The sequence below is a fragment of the Protopterus annectens genome, chromosome 3.part0 (assembly GCF_019279795.1).
Source record: "Protopterus annectens isolate FY-2018-M chromosome 3.part0, PAN1.0, whole genome shotgun sequence".
Taxonomy (NCBI): Eukaryota; Metazoa; Chordata; order Ceratodontiformes; family Protopteridae; genus Protopterus; species Protopterus annectens.
Window position 1 is genome coordinate 1908477763 of NC_056731.1, and position 23820 is coordinate 1908501582.

A 23820-nucleotide genomic window follows, 5' to 3' on the forward strand; every position below is an offset into this window, starting at 1 on the left:
AAGAAAATGGCATCGGCTGCATCTTTTATACCCCTGGCGCACTGACGTCAGGGAAGAGGTGACAGCAATCGACGCCGGACCTAGACTTTGGAATTTTGGCCAACTGCGGGTAGCCTGCCAGCAGGATAACCCAAGAGTAATGACTGCAACAGTGAATACACTCGAACATCTACATTTATGGTAGGTACACAACTGTACTTTTTTCTTTCGGCTTTTGCTGGTTAGGGGTCGCCACAGCAGAACTCCATTCCGCTGATTGGCAGTCGATTTTTATGGTGACGAGGTGCCAGCTCAACACCCAACCTTCAACGAAGGCATGCTCATTCATGCATGTCTTTCAAACGCCACTCGACTGCTGGGAGGACATATTTGTGTTGTACCTTATTAAGGTTAGGATTCTACCAGTGTGTTTTGTTTTTAGAGTTGTGTTTTTGGGCTTACTTGTAGTAGGTACAGCAGCCTCTATACAGCCATTTTACATGGTTGTACAGGGGCTGTGCGAACAATTCAGCACAGGTTGCTATGAAGTTTGGGTTGTGAGCGCCACTGAATTTTGAAATACTATCGCTTAAATAGGGTGTAGTTTGTTTTGGAATAACTTAACCTTGCAGGGTTTATTGTGATTACCAATTTGTTTTTTTTATTTAGGAGACTACTAGTGAAGATGTGAAATGGAGGGGGGGGGGGCCTAGTGGTGGTCTCCCTTATCTCTGAGTACCAGTTCCAGTATGTTTGAACATCTGGTGGGTGACGCTCAATCTGGTTAAGGGTATTTGTGTTAGTCCAGGAATTGTTGTGCCTGTGAGTATGAGGCAGTGTATGTATGGACAGTGACCTGTAGGTCACTAGGATATGGTATGGACTTTCTGTGGTGATTTGCACATGGGTAAATTCCAAGGCATCATCCTGTTTAACCAGCATAGGTAATACTTTTGTTTTCACTAGGAAAAACTAATAATGACCACAGTTAACTCTTCATGGTCAAAGCAGAAGGACTGGTGCAGTTAATGGGGTTTACTTAGAGAGTGAGAAACCTTACTATTGTGTATTAAAATCATTTAATGGTTTCTGTTAGCCATTTACATTAACATTTATTTCTGTTATCCTCGTATATTTTGGAGTATAAAGTTCACTTTGTGACCATTTCTTGATAGATGCAGTTATAACATCAAGGTGATCATTTGCAAGGACTGAGTGAGTACACAACTGTGAATAGTGCATATATCACTAACATGAGTGATACTTTAGTTTGGTCAGCTTGAAAAAAACGCAAAATATTTACTTTTTGGTGGAAATAGTTGCTATTAGATGAAACAGATGGAAAAAGAGAGTATCCAAATGGCTATGTAAGACTGCTTAGAGACACCTAGCAGTATAAAACAATGTATCTGTATCCATATGAAGTCTTGCAATGATTTTTTTTAGAATATTTCACAACCCTCAACTACAGAATGCACTCCATTTGTCAAAACCATACACATCATTTATTATTTATGTTGACAAAGAAATGTATTTAGTCCTTTGTGTTACACTTATGAGCAAAGTATATTTTTCAGGAGGTTTTAAATTTTCTTTTGTCTTTCTACAGTTTCTTGTGCCAAACTGAAAAAGAAAAAACACTGGTTTAATGCACTCTATGTGGAAATCAGTTCAGAAAGAGAAACCAAGAAAACAGCAAAAGCAAATAGTTCCTGTAACCCAAAATGGGAAGAACACTTGACTTTGTAAGTAAAATCCTGAAATATCTTACTTTTAACAATGACTTTGTAGCATATGCTACCAAAAGTATTGGGACCCAACACAGGACTTAATCCTTGGAGTGGCATCCCCATCATCATTTTGTGGTGTGCATATGTTAGACAATATCAGGGTGTTCAGTGTAGTGTTTCACATTTTGAGTTATTGTATGGTTCTTTTTTATCAGTCTGTATTTGCTAGTCTCTTCCTCAGAAGTCCAGATTAGAGAGGTGGCAACTCCTTGAAAATTTTGATGCTGTCCAGTATCATTGGTTCTTTGTCTCAGAAAGAGTTGAACTAGTTCTCAGTCTCAGAGAGAGTTTAATTAGTGTAGCTTTTCAGCTGTTTTCCCCGGTAGGTAAACATGACATACTTCAGACCAGATTGTAATGGTGGTGCAGTCTTTTATTTATTTTTTTTTCCTCCTCAAAATATTTTTATGTAGTGAGGTTATGGGTTTTACATTTGTTTACTTTCCTCTTTCACATTTAAGTCCCCACCCATAGCCACTGACCTTTCTGCCATCTGTATGTCAGACACAGATGTTCTTCTGTTCACTTATTTGCTGCAGTATTCTTAACCTGAGGGATCTCCCGTTTGAAGGAGACCCGATGTCAGCCAGTGTACAAAAGCCTTATGCTACTGTAGGGTATGGGGGGCGTCACATATAAGCTGTTTTCGGATGTAGGCCATAAAAGTGACATACGTACATGCCATACTCAGAACTTTTCTGCCAACAGAACGCCATTCCAATTGATCTGATTTTCAGCATTTGCAACATCAACCTTTTGCCAGATGAAGTGCCCCATTGGGGAATATTTTCTCTTACTGCTGCTTTGGTTATGTTATCCAAGAAGGGTAAGTGCCAGTGTGGAAGACGAATTCCACAGGAGGACAGCCATTCTACGACCACAAGTCCTGTACCATTTGCCAGTCCTTCGTACTTAAGACCCTTAGAAGCAGGCTGTCCTCTCTTGCTAGTTATTTAGACAACCAACAGCTTAAGTTGCTGGCTAAGCATATGGAGGATACCTTAAGGTCCAATGCCGAGCCAGTGAAACACAAGGCCAAGAAACTTCTGCCTACGGCTTCCGCTGCACCTCCACTATTAGACATTTCTCCCAAGGTGTTTGTCAAACTGGAAGCTCGTCCGACTTCAGGCACGGATTCACAGGCCAAGCCCGTTTATGAGGTCGCCTTAACTTCGGCTGCTACCTTATCTGTGGAGGTTGAACAGACATCTGATCAGGATGTCAAAGGGGGGGAATCCTAGGCTCAAAATTATGCAGGGTCCAAGAGAGTACCTTGCACTCTAGCAAGAGAAGAGATTGAGTCGGACACTTTTGAATGTAGGCTTCCATCTGGTCCTCAGATGTTGTATAAGATCATTTCTCCTGCAAAGGAAAAACAAAACAAACAAGCATTTGTCCCCTGCCAGAGAGGCCCCTACTGATTAGCAGGCCTTTTCTCAAAGCTTGTTTCAGGTCTTCACAGCGCTCAAGCTGCCATCCTCTCATCCTCCTCCTACAACTGCTCCCCAACCTCCTCAGAAAAGAATTAGGGATAATGACTCTTCTGATAAATTTTCCTCTGAAGAAGAATCTTTGGATTATTCTATGCAAATTCCCTCTCCCCAGGAATATGTTTCCTCTGAAGAGGAGTTAGTTGATGCTGACTTCCCTGAAAATGGGAGAACACTGTGAGGCACTTCCCAAATTTCTGATGTCCAGAAAAGACATTGTCAACTTCTACAAGTTGATGTGCCCGGCTCCTCTGCAGTTCCACCTGTGCATTCCAGTATGCCTTTCACAATGCTTCACAAACCCCAGACTCCTAGGCCCAGCCCCGAAGACCCAGATCATTTGAACAAGTTCCCTGAGGATTGTAAATTCCTCTTTAGGTGTCCTGCTGCAGACCGAACAGTCATTTCTGTGATTACAGATAAACCATCTAGGATGCTTCCCTCTACCATCCTTCTTCCATCAGAAAAAGAAAGTAGAACCCTTGAGAGACTGGGTAAAATGCCTATACTTCAGCCACTTTGGCTTTCAGGGCCATCAGTTATCAGGCACATGACTAAGTACTCCTTACAGCTTTTGTCTCAGGCATCTAGTCCCATTGCAGATCTCGATTCAGAAGGAAAAGCCTTGGCTCTATCTATCCTCAGAGCTTCCTTCCAACTGGCAAGACATTTCATTAAATGCAGCTATGATGCTGAGGAGGTTTGTGCCAAGGCAGCAGTTACGGGTTCAATTCTTAGAAGAGTTTCCTGGCTCAGGTTGCAGCCCCTCCAGGATAACTTCAAGTCTGGGTTAATGGATGCACTATGAGATAATTTAACCTTATTTGGTAAGGCAACCATGTCTGTCTCCAAGTCCCTACAGGAAAAAAAACAAGGAACTGGAGGAGTTGGAACACATCCTGAAATCTCCTGTGCCCAGCTTTCATAGGAATTTCCCATCTAAGCCTGTTTTTGTTCATAGTCCCACCCAGCACTCCTCTGGTAAGTCCTCGAAAGGAGGCAAGAGACAGCAGAAGCCTAGGGGTTCTCAGCCACCCTCAGAACAAAGGCTTTGGGAGCTTTGGCAACTGGACTGCATTCAAAAGCTTCCTCAGACCACAAGAGGGAAAGGCTTCTATTCAATAATGTTCTTAGTACCCAGAAAGGATGGCTCCGGGAAACCAATACTAGATTTAATCCCACCTTCAGAATGTTGACACTCCAAACTCTATTCCCCCTTATCCTTCCACAAGAATACATGTCATCTGTAGATATAAAGGATGCTTACCTTCACATCCCCATTCACCCCAGGTTCAGGAAATTCTTATCTTTTTCTGTGGCTTCCTGGCACTTTCAGTTTTCTGCCTTGCCCTTTGTTCTTTCTACAGCACCAGGTGTATTCACAAAATGCCTGGCTCCAGTAATTGCACACTTTTGGGCATCCAGATTTTTCCATACTTAGACCTGCTCTTACAGGCCCCAGCTTCCCACACTTTACTCCACAACCTGGAAACCACCAATGTTATGTTGCCCTATCTCACCTTCATTCTTACTGGTTGGGTTCAGAGCCGATCCTCAGCTCCAACTCGCCCTCATGCTATAGTTCGATGTTTTTCACTTGGCTCATGGCTGAACACCTATCTCGTCATGCAGTGTGTGATTTCCCAGATCTCATTTGCCACTTAACAAGATCGGAGGTTCTTCATCTTGGCCGTGGCTAAGTTTTTTTGGAAATTTTGTATATCTTGTATTTTCTTAACTGTTATTGTTCTTTAGTTAGTTATAGCTGATTTATATAGATATGTTTTCTTTCTGGTGTTTGCTGTTTTCACTATACATTACCGTGATTGCTGCTTAATTGGCCGTCGCCTTTAGTCGCAGGCCTATTTTCTTCTCTGTCCTGTCGTAGATCTTTAGTGTTTTTTTTTCGTGTGTGCGCATTTTCTTTATTAGCTATACTATATATATATATATATATATATATATATATATGTGTGTGTGTGTGTGTATATATATATATATATATATATATATATATATATATATATATATATATATAGAGATGTGTATGTATATATATATATATATATATACACAGATGTATATAAATAGATGTGCTGTGAGTTTATATTCTTATAGAGTGTTGTTTAGGCTTGACATATTATGGGCGTTATTCAATTTATATATATATTTTTTTGTAGTTAGTGCTTTCAGTTTATAGTGTTTTTGTAGTCTCTGCTTCCTTCTCATAATGTCTAAGAAAAGTAGAGAAGAAGGAACCAAAGCTGTCTGGCATTAAAAAGTGTCAAAAATGTTCGCAAAAAATGCCTTTAACTGGTGGTCATAGCATTTGTGTTCATTTCTTGGGGACCATTCACCTTCAGGAGTCATGTACCTTCTGTCATTCTTTCAGTTCACGAGTATTGCAAGAGAGAAAGAATAAATTAATAGTCAGAGGGCTACTGAAAACTCCATTCTCTGAAGCTTTAGAAAGTCAGTGTACCTCCTCTAAGACTAAGTCTCCTTCTGCAAAAGGTGACAAACCTTCTAAAAGACCTTCTTCCTCATCTGGTCATTCAGAACCACTAGAGAAAATATCAAAATTCTTTTCAGACAAATCAATCTCTTCGGCTCCACAGCATTTGCTCAACAGTTTTCAGAGCCGAGAGAGACTAGCTTTTGGAGCTGGTCCACTGAATTATTACCGGTCTCCCCCACCTTAAGATCTCCCATATTGGAGAGATCACGCTCACCTACCATTTCCTCCAGGTCCTCCAGAAGCCTATCTGATGATGATGTGGGTAGGGTGGTGCGCAGACTACTAAAGTCGCCGGTCCTGGCTAAATTATTTTAGTCTCCAACCCAACCGTTTCCGGGGCCAGCTAAGACTCTCTCATCCACATTGATTCCTCCTCCGAGCCAAGCTGGATCTTCGGAGCCAGAGTGCCAGGTACTGTTTGTTGTAGAATCTTCAGTCCCGAGACCCATCCAGGAGATTTCGGAACTCTTGTCTGCTCAGACACCTTTGGTGCCGTCTGGGGTGTCTAGGAGCCGAAGCTCTCCGGTTGATTCCGGGGAGGACGTTCGGACCACTCTCGCTTCAGTTCCTAGCTTACCTTTTGGGGCATCAGCACGGGTGAGCTCGGCTCCTATATCTGGCTCGGAGCTGGTCTCGTTGGAGCCAAGGATTCCTTCTACTTCTTCGGAACTGGGGGCATCCTTAGAGATGGAGGGACCTGCTTTTGAGCTGATGAGTATGCTGTCCCCGCCTACAGCTCTACACAAGGGTGCTGGTAGTCTTCCCCCTAAGACACCAGTCTCTGTCTCTGCACCACCCATCCATCCACAGGACAGCAGAGATTCCGGGCCTAAGGGGAGCCACATCAGGAGAGTCACACTCTCCCAAGACCTCCCTAGAATACCCTTCTGAGGAGGCTTCTCGGAAGAGAAACATGCAAGAGGAAGCATGTGGACTCAGACGAGTCAGTCATCTCAGACACTGACCTCGGAGTCAGAAGTGTCCCCATGGTCACTCTCTGAAGATATCTCCTTTGCAGATGTCTTAGAAATCCTGAAACAGAGAGGTGACTGAAAGCCCATCAACCCTTCTGATAAGGAGTCTGTGTACCTGTCAACCTTCGGCCTCCTGGGTGTCTCTGCTTTTTGATGAACTAATGGAATTTGTTACTCGAAAGGCATGGGAGTCACCAGACACAATGGAACCAGTCCCTCAGAGGCCAAATAAATTTATAACAGCTCCATCAGACAAAGACTTTCTTACTAAAGGCGTCCTTGTCCAAGCTATGGTGGTGGCAACAGCCACCAAGAAGGTACTTTCTGAAACATCCTCCTCTGTCCATCCACCGAACAAGGAGTCTTGAATGATGGACAGATATACGAAGTGTATTTTCTAATCAGTGACTTACCCTTAGATCGTTGAACTACCTTATGCACTTCACTAGGCTACAAAGAGATCTCCTGAAGGAGTTAGAAGATACTCTCCAAGGTTCACTAGCTCCAGGGGTTTCAGACAAAGTAACCTCTCAGCTGTCCACCTTAAATTCCATAACTCCTCCATGAGGCTAATCTCCTATGCAGTGGGTGGACCGAGCAGGCCAGTGGGTTCAGGAGTTTCCCTAAGGAGACACTCCTGGATGCGCTTGTGTAACCTTTTAATTCTACCTTTGTCAGTGCCTCTTTAGATGGTTCCTCATTATTTGGACCAAATGTCAGACACACTCACCAGATGCTGGCAGGAAGGAAAAACTCTCTCTGCGGATGGAGTACGTTTTTCTGTACCTTCCAGACCCTATCCTAAGGGTGAGAAGGGTGGAAAAATGTGGTTCAAAACATCCGAGGGAGTTTTTCAGGACACACGAGGTGAATTCATCCCCAGGGCAGAGGGGGAGGCAATAATGGTAGACGTCCACGAGGCAGAAGGGGTCCGCTGTGATTCTTTTTGCGGCCGGCCCTTCCAGCACTCGTGAAGGGAGGCCCATCTGTCCTACTCTGGAGGCAGTCGGGCACACGATTGTCTTTGTACCCAAAAGCCTGGCGAGATATCACGAGAGACACATGGGTACAAAGTATAAAATCCTTTTGCCTTCCCGTCCCACAACTCAGAAAGATTCCGGATGTTCCACCCAATCAAAGGGAACAGACAACTACAGAGATTCAAAAGTTGCTAGACAAGAGAGTCATCCAAGAAGTCCCTACAGACCAAATAGGATTCGGAACTTACTCGAGATTATTTTTGTACTGAAAAGAACAGGGGACTGTTGACTTGTATTGGATTTCAGCAAACTAAACAAATTCGTAAAGAAGTCCAAGTTCCAAATGGTAACACTGCAGTCAATTCTTCCCTTTTTAGGGTAAGACAATTGGATGTGGTCAGTAGACCTCAAAGATGTGTACTACCACATAAAAATGGACAGACCATCAAGGAGTTACTTACACTTCCGGCTGGGGGTCAGTCATTACCAGTTGCGAGCTCTGCCCTTTGATCTCACTACAGCCCCCAGAGTGTTCAGCATATTACCTTTATATGAGCAGAACTAGACACTGTCTCTGATGGCAAAGTTAACTGCAGAAAGAATTTGTGCTCAGACAACAGATTACCGATCTCCTGCCAAAGACAAAAGTAAAAGTGAAAACAGTTATAAAAGTCCTAGGAATCATGGCAGCAATGGTAACTCTAGTACCCGTAGGCAGGATGCACATGAGAATTCTTCAGTGGCTCTTTTTTTCTCAGTGGTCCTTACAAGAACTTCCCATGTTTCACCAGATCAGAATTAGAGTCATGCAAGAAGGATCTCAGATGGTGGCTCCTTTCCAGTCATGTCACGTTAGGTCGACCCTTTACTTCACAACAACCTCTGACAATAGTGACCATGGATGCCTCACAGGGTGTGGGAAAGGGGGGCATTATCTGGGGAAGATGGTCCAAGGCACATGTCAGGAACATGAGACCCATTTGCACATCAGTGTTCTAGAGGTGAGAACAAGTGCTCTTGGCATTGCAAGCACTTCAGGACTCTCTTCCACTAGGAACAATTGCAATTCAGTCAGACTATGTCGGTGGTTTGGTACATAAACAAGCAAGGAGGAACCAAGTCTCCTCCTCCTCCCCCCCCCCCTTTGCTGAGATGCTCTCAGAGTATGGCAGTGGGCAATCTTTTCCCAGTGGTTTCTGATAGCAATGCACATCCTAGGGAAGTCCAGTGTGATTGCACACAGGCTGAGCAGAGCAATATTGATGCCTCACGAGTGGTCCTTAAAGAAAGAGCTAGCGGAAAGGATATTCTGAAAATGGGGCCAGCCTTGCCACTCCCATGAATGCGAAATGCAGCTACTTTGCCCTAATCCTCCCTCCGGGGGAGTTGCCAAGAGGTGCATTGTCCACGATTGGCCCTCGGGACTACTTCATGCATTTCCCCCTTTTCTCCTAATACCCAAAGTCATTCAGAAAGCCTAGTCGTTGGGAAGCAGGGTAATTATCATCTCTCCATACTGGCCTCGTCAGATTTGGTTGCCCGTCCTGCTGTCTCATCTTCAGGAGTAACTGTGGACGCTGGACCCAGTTCCAGACTTTCTGACTCGTATGTTGGGAACATTCCACCCCTCACTCCAAACCCTCAAATTGACAGTATGGCTACTCCAGTTCCCAACTTAGTCAGGGTTCACAATTTTACACCAATAGTTAAACACATCTTGGTATCCTCACACAAGGCTACAACGAGGAAGCTATATTCTAGTAAATGGAGAAGGTTCTCACACTGGGCACAGACTAAAAACATTGACCCCTTTTCTGCCCCAATCACTTCTATTCTTGAGCTCCTATCAGAGCTTTTTCAACAAGGTTCAGCAGCAGCTACTATTAAGGTACAGTTGGCCGCAATCTCAAATTTTCAGATAGGTGATGGAACTTTGAACTTGATGTCACTCAGATTATATAAAGCGTTCCTAAAAGGTACCTGCTTATTAATACCCCCCATTAAAGAACCACTCTCACCATGGGACTTGAATTTTGTTCTAACATATCTGACCTTACCCCCATTTGAACCCTCATCAACTTGTGACCACAAATTTCTGTCTTGGAAAACAATTTTCTTAGTTGCTATTACATCAGCAAGAAGAGTTTCGGAATTGCAACCTTTATCAATCAGACCTCCTTATTTGATCTTCCATAAGGACAGAGTCTCTCTCTGGACAAACCCATCATTTTTACCTAAGATTTGTTCACAAAATAATTTAAATCCATCCATTCAGCTGCCAGTGTTTTTCCCTAATCATGGCAACAAGGCAGAATACAAGCTACACCAGTTAGATGTGCATAGACAACGTCGCTTCTATTTACATAGAACCAAAGATTTCAGAAAGTCTGATCAGTTGTTTCTTTTTCAGAAGTCAAAAAAGTCATGCCAGTCTCTAAAGTCTCACTCTCTAACTGGCTCTCAAATTGTATTATCTTTATTTGCAGTTCTCATAACAGACAACTAACTTTCAAAGTCAAGGGTTACTCTACTAGTGCCATGACAATGTCATCCGCTTATCTAGCTAGACTATCAATGGACAGTATTTGTGCTGCTCCTATGTGAGGAAGACCTTACACCTTTAATACTCAACACAAAGTGGATTGGGCCTCCTTTGGTTCCACTGTGCTGAAAAGTGCACTCTCATGAGCCACCCAGGGAATATGGTGCTAGGGACGCTGTCCCAACCAGTAAGAATGAAGGAGAGATGGGACAACATAACATAAAGAAGTTATGTACTCACCATAACGTTCCATGTTTGTTGTCCATCTCGCCATTCATTCTTACGATCCTTCCCATCTTCCCCCTGCTTAAGGCTTCTAGAGAACCTAGAGGAATTTCCTCCTTGAACAAGGAGCTCCTCTGACTTTCTTCCCTTTTAAGTATTCTTTGTTATAGGACTAGTGTCCACATATGGCTATGGTTAGCAGCAAACAAGATCTGGAGAATTGCACACTGCATGATGGGATTAGGTGTTCAGCCACGAGCCAAGTGAAAGACTTAGAGCTATAATATGCGGCTGAGTCGGAGCCGAGGATTGGGTCTGAACTCAACCAGTAAGAATAAATGGCGAGATGAACAACAAGGATGGAACATTATGGTGAGTACATAACTTTTTTCCCTCCTTGCAAAACTGGAATGCACCATCAACTATAGGAAGTCAGTCTACTTCTCACCCCTTCACAGGACCACATTTTCCTGGGTTGTCAAATTCAGACAGACATAATGAGTGTCACTTCCATCTCAGAAGGCACAGGACCTTCGGTCCTTTTTCACTCTTCCCCTTGACTCCCATCATGGCCAGGGAATTTCTCAGGGTGCTGTGATTCATGGCTTCGGCCATTCCCATGGTACCAGTGGCATAACTCCACATGAGGAAATTCCAGTTCTTTATATCAGTGTTAACCCAGCAATCTCACCTACTAAAATACAAAGTCCCTCATTCCTTGCCTAAAGAGTGAACTGCTCTGTTGGATCCAACCAATAGACCTAAATGCAGGACTACCGCTGCATTCCCTCTCCTCGGTGCTAGAACTGTACACAGATGCATTAGGGCATATGGGCTGGGGAGTGGCCTTGGGCAAATTGACAGTTCAGGGAATTTGGTCTCCCTCTCAGAAAAAAAACATAACACTTCAACATCAGGAAAATGCGAGCATTGCTACAAGCATTTCAACCTCCTCTTTGCCCAGATCCTCTACATCTGTTCACAGACAACTTGATAATCCTCTAGTATGTGAACTACGAGGAGGGACCAAATATGGATTATTCAGGCAGTGTGCTTCCTCTCCAACCAGAATCTCTTTTGGGAGATTCCCTAAGCAGGTCCTTAACTCAGTCCCACAAATAGATGCTTCAAAGGGACGTGTTCCTGGACATAGTTTACCAGTGGAGTATTTCTCAAATAGACTTTTTTGCCTCCCTTCTGAACAGACAACTTCCAAACTTTGCCAGAATCCCAAGTCCTCTGGTTTGGAAGGTAGACTCATTTTCCTTTTCTTGGAAGGGGATGCATCTGTAAGCATTCCCTCCCTTTCCTCTAATACCAAAGGTCCTGTTCAAGATTCGACAGGACCAACCAATAATCTTGCTAATGACTCCGTTCTGGCCAAGACAACACTGGGTTCCCCCTCAACACAAGTTACTACTCACACAGAACAAATAATCCCTAATACACCCACACCTCTCAGTGCTACAACCAACACTGTGGGTGACAGGATTTTAATCCCCTTCAGACACCTATTCTAGAGGATGTGCTCAAGGTTTTGCAAGGGGCCAGAAAGACCCTGTACCAGAAAATCATCTTCATTTTTAAGTGGAAAAGATTTTCACTCTGGTGTCTCTCTAAAAAAATAAGACCCATTGACAGTGGGGAATCCCAGTGGTTTTGTCTTACTTGTGTGAATTGCTTCTGCTGACTTGGCTTATTCTTGTGTCAAAGCACATGTCAGCTGTTTCTGCTTGTCTGCCTCTTTCTTTCTCCCCCGCTAGTGTCCGGATTTGAGGTGAAACAATTCCTTAAAGGTGTCCTTTACATTAGGCCTCCCAGGAAACCTAGTCCTCCTCACTGGGTACTATGAGCTCCTACAGATGGAGTCTCATGAACCATTTGCTGTTTCTCCTGTTTTGTCTACTCTTTTGGATACCTTTTCTGCACCCCCTGTAGCCCCGACTCTTTTCCTTTTGCAGTGAAGAAGCCTGATAGGTTCCACAAGGTGCCTGAGGATTGCAAATTTCTTTATATATACCCTTCTGCTCACTCTTCAGTACTGTGAGTTTCTTTTGATAAACAGTCCAAATTGTTGCCCTCTACCAAGCTGCTTATTTCTAATAAGGATAGTAGGGTTTTGGGTTGGGCAAGAAGGTTTTCACTGCTGCCCTTTGAGTTTTAGGGCCATTAACTACCAGACCCATATGACTAGGTATGTTTTTTGCCCTCCTTTCCCAGGTTTCTAAGGTGGTGTCTGACCTCCCTGATTCTGAGAGGAAGGCTTCTGCCCTTTCCCTATTAGGCTTCACTTCTCAAGTTGCTCCCAGTCAGTCAAATGGAGCTATGATGCATCTGATGCCGCTTCCAGGGCTGCTGGCTTTGGTTCGATCATGCAGCATTATTCTTGGCTACATCTTCAGGCTTTGCCTGATGACATCAAGGCCAAACTTTTGGATCCTCCTGTTTAAAAATATGTTTTGGTACAACTGCTGCTGCTGACTTGAGTCCCACCAGGATAAGGGTAAGGCATTGCAGGAGTTGAAATATATTTTTGTCTTCCCTATTCCCAAGTTTCAGAAGAACTATCCTTCCAAGTCTGCCTTAGTACTTACAGATTCATAGGTAGGTACTAGGCTATTGGCCCTGGGGCCTATATAAGCCTAGCCAAAAAGGTTCCCTGGCTTTCACCACCCAAGAAAATGATTTTCCTGTGCCCCTGTCAAGCAGTGCCGGAGAAGTGATCCCCGGGGTGAATTTTCTATTTCCCATCCAGTCATCAAGATTTTTCTTAAAGTTGGCTAATGAGGAGCTTTGCTTGACATGAATAGGGTAGTTTGTTCCAGAGTATGGGAAGTCTCTGGGACAGGAATCTATCCCCTCCAACATGTTCTGTTTATTGTGGTGACAAGGTTTAGGATCCTGGAGCGTGTAGTTCAGAGAGACTGGGATTTCTTTTAGTGCAGCATATCCAACAGCTCTGGGTGTGACATAGGTTTGTATGTTAGGCAGAGATTGCCTCTGAGTAGACGATATGCGACGGAGAAGAGCTGGAGTTTTTTGAGACTGTCTGCATATGGCATCTGTTTGAGGTCGGTAATCCTCTTAGTGAGGTATTTCTGTGGTCTTTCCAATTGTTGTAGGTATCTTGTGAGATGATGCCAAACGGGGCATTGTACTCTATAATGAGTTTGATGAGGGATGAGTAGAGAGGAGCAATGACTTCCTTTTTTCTAGAGGAGAGAACCCTTTTGTGATGAGTTGTGCCACATAGAAGGATTTCCTGACTACTGTGGCGATGTGGTTATTAAAGGAGAGACTACTGTCCACCTGTGTCCCGAGGTCTCTTATCACACTTTGTGTTTAGTGAGCTACCGCCTATGTGGTAGTTCATGGGTACCGAGGTTTTCTCAAAGGGGATAACAATACACTTCTTGGCATTGAGCTTGAGGCCATGACTTTGACACCAAGCATCTGTCTCTGTGAGGCCCTTTTGTAGAATGTCTACATCGTTAGGTGATTCTCTTGTGGCTGCCAGTTTGCAGTCATCTGCAAACTTTGTTAGCCAAAGACCTTCTCTGTTGGCCTGCACTTCAGAGAAGTAGATGTCGAACAGGAGAGGACCCAGGACGGAACCCTGTGGTACTCCACTCTTCACTGGTCTGAAGTCTGACTTGAGTCTGCTACCTTTACTGTGTGGGCTCTGTCATTGAGCCAGTTGGCCACCCATATTGTGACATAGGGATTTATGCCCAGTTTAGTGAGTTTATCTGTAATTCCAGAGTGGGGGATGGTATTGAAAGCCTTGGCGAGGTCAAGATAGGCTTGTGTGCACTACCTTGCCCTAATCTACGGCTGTAGGGACTGCTTCAAAGAAGTCAATCAGGTTTAGTAGACATGATCTACCTTTTACAAATGCAAACTGAGTGGGGTCCAGGGTTTGGAGGTTACCTATGTCTTTGTTTATAAGCTCCAAAATGATACGTTCCATGGCCTTGCAGACCAGGCTAGTCAGGCTAATGGGGCAGTAGTTTCCAGGGTCCGTGGTGGCACCCCCTTTATGGAGTGAGATAACCGTCACTGTGCGCCATTCAGTAGGCACATAGCCTGAGGTGAGGCTATGATTGGACATGATACTTAGGTGGGGTGCCAGTTTGTTCTGTAGTTTGCAGCCTGGGATGTTGTCTGGTCCCGTGGATGCTGTGTTCTTGGCTGTGGAGAGTGCGGTCTTTACTTGTTCATCCGTGATTACAGGGGCTTTGCATTCTTCTGGCATTAAGATGGGCCCTTTGGAGGGTGAGGGGGGGGTAAAGTTAGCACTGAACATATCTGCAGGATGTTGGCAATATCTGTTGGCTCCGTATATTTAATGCCATTGTACTGTAGCTCGGAGCAGATCTGAGTGTTGCCATTGAGATTCTTGACATAGCTGTAGAATGCTTTGTGGTTGTATTTGGAATCGGTGGCGATTTTATTTTCATAACTGGCTTTGGAGGATTTTGAGGGATGTCAGCTTCTTGCTGAGGCTGACCAGGGAGTTCCTCCAATCTTAGGATTTTATTCTTTTTTTACAATAGCTTCTTCCTTCTGTTGTCGGGTTTGTTTATGGCAGGGGACCACCAGATTGGCTTTCTTATTTTTGGATGATAGCATCTTGGTTCTGTTGGGGATGGCACAATCTATGCACTCATGTATGTGCTTATACACTGCATTTGTGTAAGATTCAGCAGTCGTACATCTGTTTTCCGTCTGCATGGGTGTCATGAAGTTTGCCACTTCTGTCTTAAGAAGCACAAAGTCAACTTTGGAGTAGTTTTTTACGGTGGTCTCCTTAATGGGAGGTGGAGGTGGGATATGGATGTCTAGAGTGATTAGCTTATGGTCAGATCTGACCAGAGAGGAGTTGGCCTCCAGCATGGAACACCGGTTACCCATATTGGGAATGACCAGGTCCAGGATATTGCTGCCCCCGGTAGGGCTGTGGACAAGCTGATCCAAGGTGTTGGAATTTATGAATTCCAGAAAACGTTGAGCGAATGAGTTGGTACATGAGTAGTTTTCCCAGCTGTTGGTGGGGTAGTTGAAATCGCCCACAAATAAGGTATTTGGTTGTACCTTAATATTTTCCAGTATCTTAAAAAATGAAGATTGGGAATCTTGGGGTATGGTGGGGGAATCTGTAACAAGCTCCAACCTAGATTGCAGTGTTGCCCAGTGTTAGTTGCCCTTGGATAATTTCGGATGCATATGTTGAGCAGCTAGACCGCAGGTGTGGATATCCTTAATGAATACGGACACACCTTTGCCTTTAGTGTTTTGGTCCAGGTTAGGTGACCGAAAGGTGTGGTATGAATTATAGCCTTAGGCAAATTCACCCCCCCCCCCAAAGGATGAGAAGGGTTTGAGGTGTGTTTCTCTTGCTAAGTCTACTTAGACTCCTTCCTCCCAGAAACCTTCTTTTCAGAGTAAGCCTGGTTCTGTTTGACATCTGGCCTTTTCTTCCCTCTGCCAGGTCCCATTGTCTCTCCGCCTCTTCCAAATTGGCTTTGAAAATCACCTTAGATTTTTGAGTTCTCTCCATTATCCTTCAGGGATATTTCATGGTCTGGAAATCCCTTTCTCCCTTGTCAGGCATTCCTCAACCTCCTTTAGACCAACTTCCTCATTTTCCTGAAGTTCTGCAGTCTCTCTTGGATCAGATCACTATTTAGTCTGTTCCCCTCTTCCAGGTGGGGAAGAGTTTTACTCCAGGATGTTTCTGCTTCCCCGAAAAGGAAGGTACATGGAGACCAGTTCTGAATCTTTCCCTGCTCATCAGTTTTCTGAAGATCCCTCCTTCTTAGATGATGTCCCTTCAGACATTGTTTTGCCTTCTAATTCCCCAGCCCTTTCTGATGTCTGATGGATATGAAGGGTGCTTACCTTCACATCCCCATTCATTCTCTTTTCAGGAAATGTTTAAGTTTCTCTCTTTCATCTTTCCATTTATAGTTTTCTGCTTTGCCCTGTGTCCTTTCTACTGCCCCTAGGGTGTTCACCAAATACCTCCCTTCTGTCATTGCTTCTTGCATGCTTTGAGGTGGTCCGCTCTTTCGCTATCTTGACAGTCCCAGCAGTCTGTCACAGGATATCCAGTTCACCACTTGTCTTCTACACAGTCTGGGGCTCACCATCAACCTCCAGAAATAGGTTTGGATGCCTTCCCAGGATAATTTTTTCCTCTGATGCAGGCTTCAGACTGTTCTCATGCATCTCTTCCTGCCTCCAAGGCTCTGCTTTTGACTACCTATTTTCAGTTTCTTCCTATGTCCACTGTCACAGCCAGGGAATTTCTCAGGGTCCTGAGATTTATGACTTCCACTATCCCTATACTCCCTCTCACCAGGTTCTATATGAAGAAACTTCAGTGGTACCTCAAATCAGTGTGGCTTCAACATTGCCACCCCCCAGAGTTCCCTGTTCCCTTTCTTGCTTTTCTCAGGCTCAAGCTTCAGTAATAGATTCATCAACTCTTTCTCAATCCAGGGCTTCCTTTTCAGTTCCCACTTAGGAACTTTTCAGAGGTGCCTTAGACAGAGGGTGGGCTGCCTGTTGCCCCTGAAGGTCCAAGGTCTCTGGCCTCATCAGAGGTTGAATCATTTAAAGATGCAGCATATCAGCATAAAATGTATGAGAGCTCTAATGTTGGCTCTTCAAGCTTTTCACTTACCCTTTCACCCCCCTAAAAGTCGTCACTGACAGTACCGCAGAGATATGGTATGTCAGCAAGCAGGGGGGCACAGTGCCCTATCTTCTTTGCAGACTGGCTCTTCAGATCTGGGTCTAGTTATCCAGTATCAAGTGACTCTTCAGGTAGTGTACATTCTTTCGGAGCACAATCTAGTTGCAGATATTTTGAGCACGTCCAGAACACAAGCTCACAAATGGATGCTTTATAGAGATGTGTTCCTGGACATTATCTATTGATGGGAAATTCCTCAGGGAGATCTCATCTCCCCTTTGAGCAGACAATTTTCTTTTTTCTATTCCAGTGTCCCAAGTCCTCTAACTTGGGAAGTGAATGCCTTGTCTGTTTTTGGAAGGGGATGTTTCTCTACACTTTCCCACTCCTTCCTCTCTTATCACGAGATTTGTACAGGATCAAGTAGGACACTCCCAAAATCTTGCTGGTGACTCACTTGTCCACTCATCAGCTGAAACTGTGGGTGATGAGGTTCGATGCCTTTTTAGGCACCTGTTTTCTGAGGTTCTGCTGGAGGCCAGGAAACAGGCTACCAGGAAATCATACATGTCCAAATGAAAAAGATTTTCTGTTTGCCGCTTTTGCCTTCAGGATCCTCTATTTGTGGAGGTTCCTCTGGTTCTCTGTTATTTGTGTGGTCTGCTACATAAAGGGTTTGACATATTCAGTTATAGCTCACCTGTCAGCAATTTCTGCTGGTGTACCGTTGAATCTTTCTATGGGCTCTAGGTTTGAGGTCAAGCAATTTTTTTAAGGGCGTCCTTCATATCAGGCCTCCCAGAAAGCCTATTCTGCCTTCCTGGGACCTTATTTTTAGACTTGGAAAAAATGACCAAGGCTCCTTTTGAGCCTGCTTCTTCAGCTTCCTTACAATATTGTAATTGTACTTGGAAGACTGTTATTTTGGCTCTTGGCCAAGAGTGTGTCTGAACTTCACCCTCTCATGGGTATCTACCCCCCCCCCCCCAAATGAGACAGGGTGTCTCTTTGTACTAATATTACTTTTATGCCCAGAGTTGTCTAGTAATCTTCCTTCCTTTTTTCCGTTTCTGCAGTCTGCCAGTGAGAAGGTTCTTCACACCTAGGATTTGCATAGACAGCTGAGATATTTAGATAAAACTAAAGTTACTTGCAAATCTGAGCAGGTTTTTGTTTCCATTTATTCCAGAACTTTGAGTTTGGCTGTTTCTGAGCAAACTTTCTCCTCTAGGATTTCCAAGGCCATTTCCTTTTGTTATTTTCATGGCAAATGTCTTTTATCCTCTGTAAAGGCATGTTCTTCTCTGACGTTTGCCTCTTTTGGTGTCTTTTCAAGGATCTGTATATTAATTTCGTCTTTGAGACTGTTTGGTCCTCTGTTTATACTTTCACTAAACATTGTAAGTTTGTTGTGATTTCCAGGGCCAGAGCAAGCTTTGCCAGAGCTATTCTGCATGAGTTTTGTGGAGGGTTCCCCTGTGCTTTCCTCATTTCAAGCTGCTTCTTGAGCTCTTATACTCTCCCTTAGGTGGGGAATACTATAACAGTGGTATGGAAGGACTTAGTACAGTTGTTTAAAATGTACCATAGCAGTAGATGTCCTCCTCGTTGCAGTATTCCCTCCCTCCCTCCTTCCCCCTTTGTCTTGACTCTTGCCCTGTGTTCTGTCTCCCTCCTGGCCAGGGGTCCTTCTCATTTTTTTCCTTCTGGATGTGCATGTTCTTTGTCCCTGAGAGTATTTTCTTCCTCTTGGCGCTTTTTCAATTCTGATTGTTTGCATCCATGCATCATGTTTATGCCCTCTGTCTTGCACGGGGAGCATGTGTGTGACGTACAGTGCCTATAAGAGCCAAAGGCTTTGGTATACTTGCCGAATGTTAGGCTATCCTGGGCAGGAAATCCCTTGGGTAAATTCTGCAACATTGAAGAGGACATCTACTGTTAAGGGTAAGATTTTACACAACTGTACTTTCCTCAGTTTCTTCTGTGCTTTCTACATAAGGAGCTTAAAGAATAAAGGTAAATGAGAAGCCATCTTCCTCTTCTACATCAAAAGAAGAAACTGATCTCTGTGGCTGTGGAGACCACATTTCTTCTCTTTATCTGGCTTTTCCCATTACAGTTTGTTCTTTGTGAAATTTCGAATTTAATGGTCTATTTTAAGCGAGTCTCAAAAGAATTTCTAGCTCCTTAAAAGATGCATTAAAAACATGAGGTTAGATTAACGTAGTTGCTTAGCCATAACTCCTGTTTTGTCATTGGAGAACTTGCATGTGTGTCGAACTTGAATGCCCAATTCTGAACCACAACAGGGTTCAGAAGGAAAGTAAATATTTCCTTTAGTTTATCTACACCAGAACAGTCTAAAAGTATAGGGAGTACTGTATCTTAAAAACTGATAGAGTAGAATCTTTAGTCTTAGCAAGTGGGCATATGCTTCTGCTACTCTAGATATAAAGGTCATAAACTGCTAAGCCCATGTGATGCACTACAGTACAAAATTCTGTAGCTGACTGGGGATTTAACTTAAGGTATTACTAATGTAAAACTAAAGTCATAATCCTTTGCGACTTAAATGTCTAGCAACTTGAATATTTTAAAGTGAGGATATAATGTTACGGATGCCTATTTTTAAGGTTGCTGTTTCTTTTACAGTTCATAGAAGACCTACCTAGCTGTTGACCCAGTCATTCCTGTGCAATTACAGGCAATGCATATCAGATCCTACTTAAGATCAGACCCTGCTCTTTGGCTGTATAACTAAGCATTCTCTGAGAACTGTAAAAAAGGAGAAAGTGTTGATGAATGTAATGGGTATGTTCTGTTTCCCATTTCCTGTAACTACTAGGAATGATTGTTCCAAGACCTGGACTTTTTACTGAAGGCACACTCCTTAGTAGTGGCACAGGCAAAGAGTGCAGCTCTAAAAGAACCAGGGAAGGAAATCTGGAAATGAAGGATGGAAAGAACAAGGCCGCAGTTAACAGGACAGGCCAGGCTGTGTTGGTAACTAGTGATAGTTTTCTTTATCATTTGTTTTCTCTTGTCCCATCTCTACTTCAAGGAAAATTTTCCATTTTCCAACTTGGTGGTAACAGTAGATGGGTGAGAGAGAGAAAATGCCATTTAGGGCACACTATGGATTTTTTTCTAACACAGCCAGGCATGAGTGAACTAAAGAACTTATGAGCTTATTCCTTCATTTGATTAAAGGAATAGGTTTTCTTCAAGATTTCTAACCAGTGGAAAGCGGATCTAGATATCACAGATCTGAACAGTGTTTTTTTCAAAATGTTGACCTTTGTAACATTACTGCCTCTGTTGGTGATGGATGTTTTTCAGTTAACCTAGGACATTCCAGCTACTTGCACATGCCAACAGACATTACTGTTAAGATTTGTAGAGTTGTGAGTTTAAGGGTTGTACTTCCATTTCACCACTTGGTGGTGAGGTGAAGGTTTTTTCCATTTTCACCATCCTAGTATTTTGGCCCTTCTTTTACACCCAGTGTATCTGCCATATACCTAGCTGTCAACAGTATTTGCTTTTCATTATAATAGTTATTCTCATTTATCCATATTTGGAAGATTGCCTGATGCAGGCCAGCACTATTTATGGATTGGCTATTTCAGTCCTAGAAGCTCTTAAGAATGTTTTCAGAGATTTGGCATCTCTCAAAATCAGGAAAGTCAATTCTAATTGCCGATGTCTCTTGTAATGGATAACTTTTGGTATTACCTCTTCTGATATATCTAGCCGTTTCTTGGTTGAGTTGACTCCTTTGGGGCCATCAGTACCTCAGAGCCATGTTGTTGAAGCCAGACTTTTGAGTTTGGGTTGACTATCCCTACCTCAGTGTTGTCTCTTTGACTCAAGAGCTTTGGCTTTGGACAGCTGTGCTCCAGTCTAAATGCCAGGACTAGGAATGGCTCCCTCAGGATTGGAGCTGTCTCTGGTACCTTCAGGTTTTGGGACCCTTGTCTCTGAGGCCAGCTTCCTCCTTGGTTTTTGATGTTGTAGAGAGTATGATGTCTTTCTTTTCACTTGCTGCAGTATTCTTAACCTGAGGGATCTCCCGCCTGAACGTAACCTGAAGTTGGCCAGTATACAAAAGTCTTGTACTACTGTAGGGTATGTGGGACATCACATGGTGGCTGCTGTTGGACGTAGGCCATAAAAGCGTTGTACGCACATACCATCCTCAGAAATTTTCTGCCACCAATCAGAACGCAATTCTGTCGTTTTATTGCGTCAGCATTTGTGATTTCAGCTTTTTGCCAGATACGTGCCTTGTTGGAGAATTTTTTTTCTCTTACTACTATTTGGCTATGTCATCCAGGAAGGGCGAGTGCCAATGTGGAAGACAAATTCCACATAAGGACAGCCATTCTCAGTGTCTGTTTTGTTTAGGCCCTAACCACGACCATAAATCCTATAGCATTTGCCAGTCCTTTGTTCCAAAGAAGAAGGCTTTCCTCTGCTATATATTTAGAGAGCCAATGGCATAAACTACTGGCTAAGCATATGGACGGTACCTTGTGGTCCGACTCCGAGATGATGAAGAAACCTTGGCCTGTGGCTTCCGCTGCATCTCCAATATCAGACATTTCTCCCGAGGTGCTTGTCAAACCAGAGGTTCGTCTGACTACAGGCGCAGATTCACAGGCAGAGCCCATTTCTGAGGCCACCTTGATTTTGGCAGTAAGCACATCTGTGGAGGTCAAACAGACGTCCGATCAGGTTGTCGTGGGGGAACCTAGGCTTAAAGGTATGGAGGGTCCTATGTGGGTACCTCGCACTCAAGCAAGAGAAGAGATAGATACATTTGAATGTACACCTTTGTCTGGTGCTCTGACGGTGCATAGGATCATTTCTCCTGCAAAGAAAAAACAAAAAACTAAGCATTTGTCCCCTTCCAGAGAGGCCTCTACAGATTGACAGGCCTTTTCTCAAAGCTTGTTTCAGGCCTTCATAGCACTTAAGCCACCTTTCTCTCAGCCTGCTCCTACAGCTACTTCCCAATCTCCTCAGAAAAGGATTAGGGACAATGACTTGTGATGAAGAGGAGTCAGTCGATGCAGACTCCCCTACGGCAGAGAGATCCATTGGTGAAACTCTACTGAAAATGGGAGAACACTTTAAATGGGATACAAGTCCAGAAAAGATATTGGCTACTACAATTTCATGTCTGTGGCCCCTCTGCAGTTCCACCTGTGCATCCTGCATTTCTGGATGCCTTTCACAATGCCTCACAAACCCCAGACTCCCAGGCCCCAGCCTCCAAGAAGCCATGCCACTTCTACAAGGTATTTGGTACCTCGGCTTTTTGCTTTCAAGGATACATCTTTAAGTCCACATTCGCAAAAAATACCAGGTAAACCCCACATTAATTAATTGATTAATTATATCCAGTTCAATCCTTAAAGTGCACAATACACAATATAATATGCCTTTCTACTGGTATACAAATTGAACAGTAAACTTATTTATTTAAATTAAATCACCCTTATATTTTGATTACTCATCAGTTTCTTTATATTCTTAAGAATTTTATTAAAATATTTTAGCCTAAGTTGACTTCTAAATTAAGACCCCTGGGATGAAGTGTGCCAAAATTCAAAATCATCTTACTTTCCAAAGTATTTAATTTTTGACTCCTATCACCCCCTCTATATAGACTAGGTCTAGCTGAAGAAAAAATGAACTGTCATCCCACCATGTTTGTTAAAAAAAATGTTCACCTACAGGGCTCCTAAAATTCCTGTTGCGGATGTCCCCTAAATGTTCCATAATCCTAACTTTAACTGCTGTCTTGGTTTGTCCTATGCACCATTGGGTAACATTACAGCCACGTCCCACAATGTACACTGCCCCACAGGATTTGCACATAAGTCTACCTTTAGACACAAATTTAATTTGTGCAGTTTAAGCAGTTACAAAGACTGATGACCAAAAATGTAGATAGAGAGGTTTAAGGGTTGATAAGCTTTCAGCTTGGGAGTTTATGGAAGGTAAACAAGACTTGTTGGATGAATGGAAAAAAGTTTTGCTGCAGTGTACATTAGATTGGATCCGCATTTTGATTAAAAGGAATATGCGGACCAGTGAAGTTGCATCATCAAATTGAGTTGCAGCATAAGCTTGTGAATGAATCGTTAGAAACTTTATTTTCCAACAAGATGTCCAAAATTAAATCTAAACTTGAAAAAGCAAAGTCAGAGGTTGTTGCTCGCAAAAAGAAAAAGCTGGTCTGGGATGTCAATGATTTTCGAAGTGGGACTGTTTATTCCTGGCAACGTAAGCAATGTCTGGGATGGCCGAGAAATGTTACCAGGAAGTCCAACCCTACTTCCACCAAAAGAGATTCCTCTTTTCTTCTGTTGAGATACTCTTTAAGAAAAGCAAGTCGTTTGAAGATTTTGTGGGTGAAGGAACATCAGATTCGTCAAATTTCTCCATGGGAAAGGATAATACAACACCTCTTCGGGGGAATCTGGGAAAGGGCGGAAAAATCGGGCCAAAGTAAAGAAAACTTAATTTGTGGACAGCGTTTTGAACATGCAGTTAATGTGAACTGTTTGGGCCTGAATACACCTATTTTGGCTGGTGTTTCACTTGGAAT

General features: G+C 43.4%; 1 protein-coding gene across 1 annotated transcript in view; it reads left to right on the forward strand.

Annotated features, from left to right (window-relative positions):
• Positions 1–23820, forward strand: part of WWP1 (WW domain containing E3 ubiquitin protein ligase 1) — a 2386594-nt gene that overhangs the window by 587969 nt on the left and 1774805 nt on the right. The window contains exon 5 of the mRNA XM_044065992.1: positions 1589–1724. Within this exon, the coding sequence (XP_043921927.1) occupies positions 1589–1724 (136 nt within the window). The remainder of the gene's footprint in view (positions 1–1588; positions 1725–23820) is intronic.